This window comes from Vulpes lagopus, chromosome 2 (genome assembly GCF_018345385.1).
Source record: "Vulpes lagopus strain Blue_001 chromosome 2, ASM1834538v1, whole genome shotgun sequence".
In the NCBI taxonomy this organism is placed as follows: Eukaryota; Metazoa; Chordata; class Mammalia; order Carnivora; family Canidae; genus Vulpes; species Vulpes lagopus.
In genome coordinates, this window is record NC_054825.1 from 133,489,688 (window position 1) to 133,501,966 (window position 12,279).

The 12,279-nt window shown below is 41.3% G+C and overlaps 1 protein-coding gene across 1 annotated transcript in view; it reads left to right on the top strand.

The window, feature by feature from the left end:
• Positions 1 to 12,279, top strand: part of RASEF (RAS and EF-hand domain containing) — a 73,247-nt gene that overhangs the window by 30,194 nt on the left and 30,774 nt on the right. The window contains exons 3-5 of the mRNA XM_041744028.1: positions 3,479 to 3,569; positions 9,127 to 9,222; positions 11,614 to 11,691. Coding sequence (XP_041599962.1) covers positions 3,479 to 3,569; positions 9,127 to 9,222; positions 11,614 to 11,691 — 265 coding nt within the window. The remainder of the gene's footprint in view (positions 1 to 3,478; positions 3,570 to 9,126; positions 9,223 to 11,613; positions 11,692 to 12,279) is intronic.

Here is a 12,279-nt window from a genome sequence, read left to right on the forward strand (position 1 = left end):
GGGGAAGGGGCAGAGGGAGAGAGAATCTTAAGTAGACTCCATGTGAGCGTGGAGCCCAACACAGGGCTTGATCTCAAGACCCTGAGATAATGACCAGAGCTGAAATGAAGAGTCAGATGCTTTACTGACTGAGCCACCCATGTGCCCTTGAAGCCCTTCCTTTCTAAGTGGCACTTGGGTCAGACCTTTAACTGGCTCTGTGACCAGATGGCACATAGAGCTGCGCTATCACATTATGATGTGGGTGGACTTCCCCAACCTCGGGAATCTGGTGCTTCCTTGGCTGAGCCAGCATGAAGAAAGCTGAGTTGGGCAGTACTTTGTACGGGCATCCAGCAGTCCATCAGTAGGTCATCCTGTCATATAAACTTTTTAAGACCAATGATTCCATACAGAACAGCTCAAGAGATTTGTTATCTTATATCCAGCCACTTGAAACATACAGGAAACTTTCCATCCAGAGAAACAGACAGGACTCCACTAGAAGCCTGGCCTTAGCAGACAGGGGTGTGACTTGAGGCAGGTTCTTGTGTCTGCAGAACAAGACTATAAAATATTCACCTTCCCAGGGTATGGAGGCACAGTAGATGATGTTGTGGGTAGAGTCCCTCGTACCCGGCCTACCGCGTGGCTGGTGCTCACTGGTGGGACTCTTCCTGTCTCTGGCCTTCCTCATCTAGCCTGAACTCGAAAGCCAAAAAACTTTAAACTCATACTGTCATGCAGATAGTTTGTGTAAGCCATAGCTGGTTTACATAGGATATCTTACTGGTTTTACCAGCAGCCCAGTGCGGGGGAAGAGCTTATATGTGTTACAGTCTGAAATCAACCTTTTTGCTCCACAGTGGCACCACAGTCCTTTGGCATTAGTGGGAAAGAGAGCAGTTTGTTTGCCATAATTCCTGGGTGTTTTGCTCTGCAGATGCTTCTCGTTGCCATCTGTTTTGGCAGTGTGTGGTGCATCCTGCTAGTCTCTGCCCAGAACCTGTAAAGGCCCCTTTGATAGAATGCACCCCCTCTGCAAGGGGACAGGAGAGGGTACTCCTCTGTCTTTTTATTCTTTCCCTCAAAGTGATGTTCAAACCATCTAGTTGACCCTTTGGAGTTTAAGTGAAGGAAATTAAAATATAGGAGTATTTTAAAAACGCTAATGCTAAATAAGACTTTTCATAATTCTGGAGTCATGTAAGAATTGAGCTATTCACAGGAACATTTTCAGTTCCTAACTCTGAACTTTTCCCTCAAGTTTGCCTGATAGGGGCTTTCAATGGGATAGTAGGATGGTCCTCTGAACTCCAAATTCTGTAGAACAGTATGGAACCTTGGGTGATTCGCAGACAGACATGTTGAGTTTTTAGACTGTCCAGTGAATACCTGTTAAAACAGACTTCCACAGGCACTCACATACACAGACCTACACAAAGATATGTGGGACACACACATACACACACATATTTATACATGACCATTAAGGATAGTACCATGTGAACCCACAAGGGAAAGAAGAATGGTCTTCTTCATGTTCTCATCACCAGCCCCGGCTGCTCTGTCCCTGCAGAGTGAGTTACCTGCACTGAGCTGTGTCAGTGCTTGTCTCCTCTCTGCCTCTGTGCTATCAGGGGATCCAAAGTCAGGCTCTGTACCAGCTATCAGAGATTTGCTGAAGTGCTTACATGATGACCGTGAAGTTCTCTTATGTTCTTAACTGAGACCATCTGCCCTCACCTGGGATTTTTGGATGGGGAAGGTGTCTACCTTTTTGCACTGTACTTGCATCTGAAGAATGGTCCCAGTGTTTCGACGAGATCCCTGGACTAGGTCAGAGTGGGCAGTCTTCACCATGCCAGACATTTCTCTAGGAGTTAGGAATTGCTGGGGCAAACACTATGTCATTATAGACCAAAAAAAAAAAAGTTGCTCAGAAGTGAGGAAGGCAGAAAGAACACATGTAGGAGCAGTCCTGGATGTCTATAAGGAGAGGTTGGAAAAATGGTCATGGGAGAGAAAGGATGTGTGATTTGGCTGTTGTATAGTTCCAGAGTTGACCAAACAAAGTTTGGTCAAAACCAACAAAACAAAGTTGCTGTGGAGATACATAATTCCTAGATTTCAGGAAGTATGTATGTATGTGTGTATTTCAGGAAGATTTCAGGAAGTATGTATGTATGTGTGTATTTATTTATTTGAAGATTTAATTTATTTATTAGAGCGAGCATGAGTGAGGAGGAGGGCAGAGGGAAAGGGAGAAGCAGACTCTCCACTGAGTAGGGAGCCCGACTTGGGACTCAGTCCCAGGATCCTGGGATGATAACCTGAGGTGAAGGCAGATGCTTAATTGACTGAGCCTCCTAGGTTGCCCTCAGATAAGAGGTATTTATAAACGAGCTAGAAATAGCTGACTTTCCAAACTAGGTTAACATTTCTTGGGCAGGCTGTCAGGTAAGGATGAAGAAAATAGTAGTAAAGTCACTCAAAATTTTATTTTGGGGCCTTCACCATACCCCTCAGTAGTCATTTGGAATTTTTTAGAAATGAAACTAGTGCACGGACTGTGTTACCAGGGAGTAAACAAGTAGAAAGCAGGTGAGATGTGTCCCAGAAGCCATCAAACTGGCAACTGGCAGATGGGAGGCCTTCTGTTTAGGTCCTGCCCTCTCCTTTTTATCAGTAGCCTGTCAATGACCCTCTAAACCCCATGGTGGCTGCTTTCAAGTCTCTTGTCATGTAGTTGAATAGGCAAGACATATTTATGAGAAAATTGAGATAACTGGACATACAGCAGAGAGAGAACAAAAAATACTTTTTTAAGGGTTTAATCTGAAGCTTCAACCATTGTAAAGTGTACAGACGTCTCCAAACTAGAAAACTATCCTAGAACATTCCTCAATGAAATGTTCCCATTTCTAACTTTTTTGGCAAATCAGTGTGCTCCACCTCTATAGAGAGGTGATTTAGTGATGCCTTTAATAAAAGAAGCAGAATTTTTCTACAATGTAAAGATCACATTTGTAATCTAGAACTTTAGGGAACTGATTAGAAATCATTGAGATTCCTTTTTTCCCCCTTCTAACTATAGTATATAACATGTGTGTTTTGTATAATAACATTGCAAAATTATATCTAAAGATCTATTTATCATGGGGTTCTCTTTTTGTCCAGGGCTATCACTCAGTTATGCAGCAAAAAGGGTTTTCAGAATTTATTGAGAACTTCCCAGTGATTTGATACCTTTTTCTGTTCTTCACCACAATCTAGTTTAACAGTATTTTATCTAATTTATACCATTTACTTAATATCTAGGTTTAATGTCATTTTATACCCCAGTGGTCAAATTGCCAGCCTGTTTTATTTTGTGGAAGGAACAGGGAATATTATTCTAAATGCTATGTTTCTTCTCTATAAAATAGGGGTTGAGATAGATGGGGTTGAAGTTGTCTGCGTGTTGCGGTGAAAAGGTGTGCTTCCTCTTGAATTTCAGAGCCCAGGACAAGGCAGCAATGCAGTTGAGTGAGCTGGAAGAGGAAATGGATCAGAGGATTCAGGCAGTAGAACACAAGACGCGGAAAGACGTGAGTGTGTGGGATTGGCGTGTTCATTCCACGAATCCTGGTGCAGGCAGTGGGCACTTTGTAGGTGCAGCAAGTCTATAGGCTCCCAGGGGCTCTTAACGAGGGCCTTTTTTTAAAAGATTTTTTTTTTATTCATGTATTTGAGAGAGAATACAAGTGGGGGGAGGAGCAGAGGCAGAGGGAGAAGCAGACTCCCTGCTGAGCAGGGATCCCGAGGTGGGGCCCGATCCCAGGACCCTGGGATCATGACCTGAGCCGAAGGCAGACGCTCAACTGACTGAGCCACCCAGGTGCCCCTCAGTGAGGGCATTTTTGGTGGTGGTGGTTTGGGGGAGAGTAAGGAGAGAGGGAGCAGATAATTTCAATAGTGAGTGCAGTGAAGACCAAGTGTGGTAGTCAGCGATGGGAAGAGGAGGTCAGGAGGTCAGGGACCCCTTTGTGGAGGTGACATGAGTGCTGTGGTCAGACGGCAGAGCCCCCCCTTCAATGGAGGAGGGTGGTGTGGTTTTATTCCACGATGTCACTGACCACGTCTTCTGCCAACTTGAAATCTAGATTGCAGGGAAACTAAAATTCTCTCTGCAGACTTCATCATGGAATGTACTCTTATTCATCACTGAAGGAGCTCTTATGGTTGGGAGTTACTACCTTCAGTGATTTCTGTAGAAGCAATACTTGTGTTTTTTTCCTTCTCAAGTCTAGTTGAGTGATTAATATTTACTGGAAGGAGAAAATAGACCTATCTTTAAGGCTGCTATTCAATTGGACTTTTTCTGTTCATTTGCCCCATTACCTCTGAGTGGCCACAGGTAGTGGCATCTGATTGGCCTTCATGTGCTTCCCGGCTCTGCCTTTGCCTGGGCTGGGTGGCCCTGGAAAAATAACTTGACCTCTGACCCTGGTGGTGCCATTTTTAGGATGGGGTAATGCCACCAGCCTGCTTGACAGAGGTTCGGCCTGTGATCTGGGTGGGTGTTCCATGCCTGAGAGGTGCTGGAAGCATCATGGCTGTAGCCAGTCTGTTCTTCTCTGTTGCTCTTTGTAACTCTGTGTCCTTTCAGAGTCTTTGCCTAAAACAGCTTTATCACATGTATGATTTCAGGTGTTTTTGTTGTCTCATCTTTTAATGACAAGGTTAATAACTGTTGGGATGTCACATTTAACAGAGTGAACGGCTCAGAGTCCATGGGACAGCTTTAGTGTGGTGGAGACCCCATTCTTCTGCTAGCACTTCATCTGTTGGGAGTCTAGAAACAGGAAAATCATATTTTTTTCTGCCTTTTTTCCTCTCCATCCCTCTAATCTGTGTGCTCGTTCATTCATCCAACACTTACCAAGTGCATGTGCTGTTGTGCCATCAATCTCACTGCCTCCTCCAGCTACGTACTTAACAAACAGGTCTGTTGTTAGTGTTGGAGCCCTTACCATGGCTCCCACTCCTTGTAATGTTGTGTTGGGTCCATTGTAATGTCAGCCTCAGCTCAGCCCCTGTGATTCTTCACTGCACAGCTCTGGTCTGGCGTGATCATTGCTCTTCCTTCGCTCCAACGGTTCCCTTTGCCCATCCTTTCCATCTTCCTGAACTCAGCAAAGCTTAGAGAAAGTCTCCACTTCTCTTTGATGCTGTCTCCCAGTCCTCTGGCCATATTCACCTCTTCCTGACCTTGACTCCTATTGTATGTACAGTGTTATTCCATTGTCCTGGCTCAGTATTTTATCTTGTAATGGCTTTTTTGAAGTAAAATTGACATGCAAGAAACTGCACAAATTTGTAGTATAGAGTATGATAACACTGGGTATACCTGTACGGTGTGAAACCATCACCACAGTGAAGATAATGGATATACCTGTCCACCATGGAAGTGTCCTCATGCCCCTTTGTCCTGTCTCCCTTCCTCCCTTCTCTCCCCTCCTTGCCAGGCAACCATGGTGCATTTTCTTTGGTAAAATATCTGTTAAAGTCTTTTACTCACTTTAAAAATTAAGTGATGTTCTTGTTACAGAGGGATTTTTTTTCTTTTTCTTTTTTAAATACATTTTCTTTAAGAGTTGTATTTATTCATGAGAGAGGCAGAGAGAGAGAGGCAGAGACGTAGGCAGAGGGAGAAGCAGACTCCCTGCAAGGAGCCTGGTGTGGGACTCAATCCTGGACCCCAGGATCACACCCCGAGCCAAAGGCAGACACACTCAACCACTGAACCACGCAGGTGTCCACAGTTCTCTTTTCTTTTTCAAGGCGGGCAGAGAGGGAGAGAGAATCACAAGCAGACTCCGCTCAGAGCCTGATGTGGGGCTTGATCCCAGGGCCCTGAGATCATCACCTGAGCTGAAACCAAGAGTTGGATGCTTAACTAGCTGCACCGCCCAGGTGTCTTTGCTGTGGAATTTTGAGAACGCTTTATATATACTGATTCTAAAATTCTCTCCCTGCCGTGACTTGTCTTTTCATTCTCATAACAGTATATTTTGAAGAGTAGAAAATTTTCATTTTGATGAAATCCAATTTGTCGGTTTTTCTTTAATGGATCATGGCGTCTAAGAAATCTTTACCTAACCCAAGGTCACAAAGATGTTCTGCTGTTTTCTTCTGTAAGTTTTATTAGTTTTAGGTTTTACATTTGGGATCCATTTTGCATGGTATGGATCAAAGTTCATATTTTTTTGCAGGTGGATATCCAATTATTCCAGCACTGTTTGTTGAAAAGGCCATTTGTTCTCCATTGAATTGCCTTTGTACTTTGTCCCAGATTGGTTTACTGTATTTGTGTGGATTTATTTCTGGGCTCTCTGGTTTGTTCCATTGATTGCTTTATGCCAGTATCACATTGTTTTGGTGACTGTTGCTTTATAGTAAGTCTTGAAATCAAGTAATATTATTTCTTCAACTTTGGTCTTTTTCAGAGTTGTTTTGGCTATTTTAGATCCTTTAATTTCTGTAGAATCAGCTTGTCAACTTCTTAAAAAAAAAAAAAAGGAAAAAAAAAAACCTGCTGTGGGTTTGATTTGGTTTCATTGCCTTTATAGACCAATTTGGGGAGAATTGGCATCTTAACAATAATGAATAATTTTTGATCCATACACTGATGCATTCTCCATTTCACTTAGCAATGTTTTGTGGTATTCAATATACAGATCTTATAAATCTTTCCTCAGATTCATTCCTAGGTATTTGATACTTTAATGCTACTATAAACAGTGTTGTTAAAAATTTCAATTTTTTTTAAGATTTTATTTATTTGATAGAAAGCACAAGGAGGGAGAATGGGAGAGAGAGAAGCTGACTCTCTGAGCAGGGAGCTCCATGCTGGACACTGAGCAGGGAGCTCCATGCTGGACACTGAGCAGGGAGCTCCATGCTGGACACTGGGATCATGACCTGACCCAAAGGCACCCTCAATCACCTGAGGCACCCAGGCACCCCAGAAATTTCAATTTCTGATTACTCATTATGACTATATAGAAATACAGTTGATTTTACATATAGATCTTATACCCTTTCATATTTGTTTACATTGTTCACACTCAGTAACTTTTTTGATAGATTCCATCAGATTTTCTACATAGATGGTTATGTAGTCTATGGATAAAGGCAGCTTTACTTCTCGCTGATGTGAATGATCACTTTTATTTTTCTCTCCTTATTGCACTGATTAGAAGAAGAAAAGTAAGAACAGACATCCTTGTCTATTATCACTCTCTCAATACAAAGTATGATGTTGGTGGCATGTTGTTCATGGATGCCCTATATTGAATTGAGCATGTTCCTGGATGGCTGACAGTTGTTCTAAGTAGGAATGGAATGTTGAATTTCATCAATGCTTTTTCGTATCTGTTGAAATGATCATGGTTTTTCTCTTTTTTAGAATATCAATGTGGTGAATTACACTGTTTTCAAGTATTAAAACACACTTGCACTCTGGGGACAAACCTCAGTTATGATGTATTTTCATTTTTATATCTTGTTGAATTCATTTTGCTAAATTTTATTTTTGTATCCATGCTCATAAAAGATTGGTTTGTAGTTTTCTTTTAATGTGTTTAATTTTTGTATCAGGCTAATGCTATTCACATCATAGAATGAGTTGTGAAGGATTCCCTCCCTTAGTTTTCAGGAAGTTTGTGATGAATTGGTCTGAGCCACCATTTCTACCTAGATTACTGTAAAGATCCCCTATCTGATCTCTGGGCATCTGCCTGTGACAGGTTGGGAATGGAAAGAACTACATAGTGATAATTTCCTTTATTGAACTCTGAATGAAATATTTTTAAACCATAAAAGTTGTTATGTTAGGGTTATGGCCTTGGATTTAGTGTGAAGACTTGCCTAGTTACATATAGGTACATTTCCATGCCAAGAAGGCTGTGCAAGGGAGTGCCTCATTGGGAGGCTCACGTCTTTATCCACCTGTGAAGTGGCAACACTTGCTGGGCTCACCTGTAAAGCTGGATAAAGTCAAGAGACTCACTTAAAAAAAGGTTACCATGAGTGAAGATGTTGCCCTTCTCTTACACATTTTCTACAAAGCATAGAATATCTAATTTACATGGATTATTAATTTAATTGGATAATTCAATATAATCCTTGCATTAATCCAATAGGGAAACGGAGGCTGCAAGTAAGTTGTCTCAACTAGATAGCCAGTAGGTGGGTAGCAAGACCTTTTAAGTTAGGCAGGTGTTCAGACATGGGGTCATGTCTCCCCTGCAGAGGGGCCTTCCCTTACCACCCTGACTCACTTCCTGTCACATCTCACTGTTAGCTTCTCTTCAGCATTGCTTCCTGAGATCATCTTTGCTTCGTGCCCTCCCCAACCAGGATGTGTGTCTGCCTGCATTGCTCCTGCTCTGTCTCCCTGTGCATATAGGAGACCATCAGTGGACATTTGTACACTCAACTTCACTAGTTATTAACATAAAACTTTATTTGGATACTAAACGTAGGGAGTAAAGTTCCATACTTTGTTAAAAGAAAAAGGAAATTTGAAGATGTGTGGGCTCTTGGCAACTTTAGCCTCAGACCTCCTGGGGTGCCCCCTTGCCTTTCTCTGATCCAGGCAGGAAGCAATTGAGAAGTACTAGCCTATGTGGAAGCACTTAGCATAGACATTTGCAAGTGATGTGATTTGAATTCAGGTCAGGTGTAAGCTTTTGGAAGAAGGACAAACCCACCAGACCTTCCTGGACCCTGATGAGATGATAGGGTTCAAGGAAGCACTTGGACCTTTGGCTGTTGCCATATCTTTTAATTAATAATAGTGATAATTAATTAAACTAGTTAATTGATGTGCTATGGCTTTCTGTCATAACATGAGTAATAGTCTTAGAGGTGTCTCTCCAGGTGATGTGTGCATGTAGGCTTTCAGTTCTTCAGGTTTCAATTCCAAAAGAGCCATACCTCCAGAATCATTTGGTTTACTTCCGCCATCCATTTTCGCCTTCCCTATGTGGGAGACTTTGGGTCAGCCTTAGTTTGACACAAAACATTTCTCATGCTGTGGAATTTTAAGAATCTATTTAAATCAATAAAATCTTCTTCTTCTTCTTCTTTTTTTTTTAGGAAAAACGTAAAGCTGAGGAAGCCCTCAGTGACCTCAGACGTCAGTATGAAACAGAAGTAGGGGATCTACAGGTGACAATAAAGAAACTCAGAAAGGTAGGTTTGTGGCAGCTAGGCTTCTAGGAATGGCCTTAGTAATATCAGTGTGTTTAAGTTTTTAGTGACCAAAAACAGTTGGAATCATATTAAAGCAGCAGTTAGAATCAGATTTCAGAGTCAAACTGGGCTCCCTAGAAAGACACTTTTATTTTTTGAGTCACTTTTTCAGAAGTCTCTGATTTTCTTTTCTGTTTCCAAGGGCAGCATATCTTCTGCACAGATCTAATAAATATTTATGACCCCTTGAATAATATCCATCAAACCCCAGTTTTCCTTCCTCAGATGCCCTCAATTCCCACATGTTCAGTGGACTCTGCTCATGACAGAAGGGATACTGTCTTTGCTGGTCCCACATCCCTGTATTCCTGTATCCCAACCCCCAGCTGACTGCAAGGTATATGGTCAGTATTGAGTGAGTATTTATTAAATGAAGTAAATATTCTTCTTCTATGTAGAAAGTTCCAGATCTAGGGGACCCCTGATCAACAGGAGGTAGAAGAGAACTTGTTGAAATGTGAGCAAAGGTGTGATTGGGTTTGGCCTTTGCTGTGTTTGGTTTCTGATGAGGAGGGCGTGTTTCACCCAGTGGTGTGCTGGTAGCTACTTAACAACTGGCTCTGTAGGGGGAAGAGGGTCAGGGAGGAATCTGTAATATTTTCTGATTTCCATGGTATAAATACTCCCACCATTAACAATTTCAGGCTACCAAGTTGACATCACTGAGTGCAGAGTTTGGAAAGAGGTGTGTAAAATCAGCTCTCAACTGCCAGCATAGATTGTCTGTAGCATGGTACTATGTCCACCTCTTGCGTGTGGATTGTCTCTGTAACTAGTGGAAGTGACTTGGCTAAAATGAAAATGGCTACTTAAAAAAGAATCATCCCTGAAAGTGGCATTGTGAATTTGGGCACAACACTTTGCTTCTCTGGTTGTTCCTATGATAACCTCTAATGCTCTCTCCAGTGTTTATAGTCAATGAGATTAAGTGACGATTAGCTGCATTTTGTAGGCTATTGCAATTCAAATCTCTGAAATTATTAAAAATTCTCCCCAATAGCCATTTTGGGAAATTATGATCAGTATCAACCTTTTCTCTAGTCTCCAAGGTCATTAGACCATACATAAGAATTTGAATGGTCTAATGACCGTTTGAAAGGACCAGTCCTTTGTTTATGCCAGAGTCACAGATTCTCCTAGCCCTGGTCCTCAGTTATTTTTCATGTCTTCCCAAATCTTTAGGCCAAAAGAAAGTTATGTAGGAAAGACACAAAATTTCTTGCCATGTTATGGCATAGATGAGGACCAAATAGACCGTGAACAGTAAGTGTCAGAAGTGATGGGACCAGAGTCCTTATCAAGGCTCTGCCTGCCACTTTCTGCCTGTTATAACAGTTGGCGTCATTATCATTTCATTTCTTAATGTAGCTTAACCTATGGAAAAGTTTACAGGTTGATTATAATTGCCTTTACCTTATGCCATTGATTCTGAGGAACTAGGTTTTTTTCCTCCTACTTTTTCTTCTCTGAAATTGTCATGCATCTGAAAAAATCAGGGGATTTTCTCAGTTATGATCAGCCATGTGGCATTGTTGTGTGAAAGCCTTTCGTTGATACATCTGGTAAGATGAAGAAAGTCCAGCATCAGGTTACTTAGGCTTTGACTTAGACTTAATGAAATATAGCATTCATTTTGATCAGTGCCTAACTATTCAGTTAATGGAAACCCACAGACCCCACAATTCCCAGGGACTATCAGCTATTTGTAGGAAAGACATTTTTGTTGTCCATGTTAGAGATGCTCCTAAGCCAGTTTAGTCTGGCTTAACAAGTCAACCAGAAAGCAGAGTTGATGTATATATTCATATAATTTTGTGTGCGTATGTCACTAGCTTCCTATCATACTTAAATTTTATTGATACCAGGTATTTTAATAAGCATTTACAGAAATTACTGTGAGGAAAACAGGCGAATCTGATGCTAACCCTACTGTTAAAGACCTTGGACTCTGGTAAGGGAACTAAGGCATTCATAAATAATTATAATACAGGATAGAGTGTTAAGTGCAGATAAATTTCTAGGAGAATATAAAGGTCTGAAAAGGCAAAGGTAAGTCACTTTATAGGTGAATGGTTTCCCAAAAGGACTTTTTCATTGTTTTCAAGGAAATTCATTCAGTGATAAAAGTCCCTTTTTTAAATGTTTAAATATTTAAAAGCAAATTTTCAAATCCTCATGGATTATGTATAGTTTAATGATTTACAAAGTTGCATGATGTTAAAAATCGAAGACTTTTAGAATTTCCATATCTTTATTCAAGGATTTTCAGCAACTTAACTGAATCAATTCAAAGTAAGTTTGTTAAATGCATACTTTTATTTGTTCTTTCAGCTAGAAGAACAGTCGAAACACATCAGTCAAAAAGAAGATGTGGCTGCATTAAAGAAGCAAATTTATGATTTATCAATGGTAAGAATCACCTTTCACTTTCAAAGTACATTTCCTCTTGGATGACTGTTTCCTAGACATCATCATGCTGTTTATCGATGTTCCATGGATGGAAGAGGAATCAATACTTCACTTAGAGCCTTTGATATACCTTTGAGGGAAGGTGTTATTCAGGCTTTTACCCTCAGTGATACGCCATCTGTTGTGAATACTTTTATTTATTTTTGGTTCAGAGCACTGATGGCATGGCCCTTGCACATCACGTTGTTAACCCTGCTGTGGTCTGTATCCCTGGCTTTGTAAACTGAGGGTATGACTGCCCTTCTCTTCCTCCAGCGCTCCTCTTTCTGTTCCTTTCCTATCATTTGCTGACCCTGTGTCTGGGCTTTCTGCTGCCAAGCTGACAACATTTGCGTCTGTTTTGTCATCATCATTACGTTGTCTTTATTTTGTTTTTAGGTGGCCTCTCAAAGTTGAAAGCCAGTAGTGAACATTTCCTTAATTCAGACTCTGCATATTCTCATTGCAGAGCCCAGAAGTGAGCTAGCTGTGCTAGAAGGGCATTTCTTTCTCTCTAGTCATTAGTCCCGTACCACTTGGAAGAGAAGA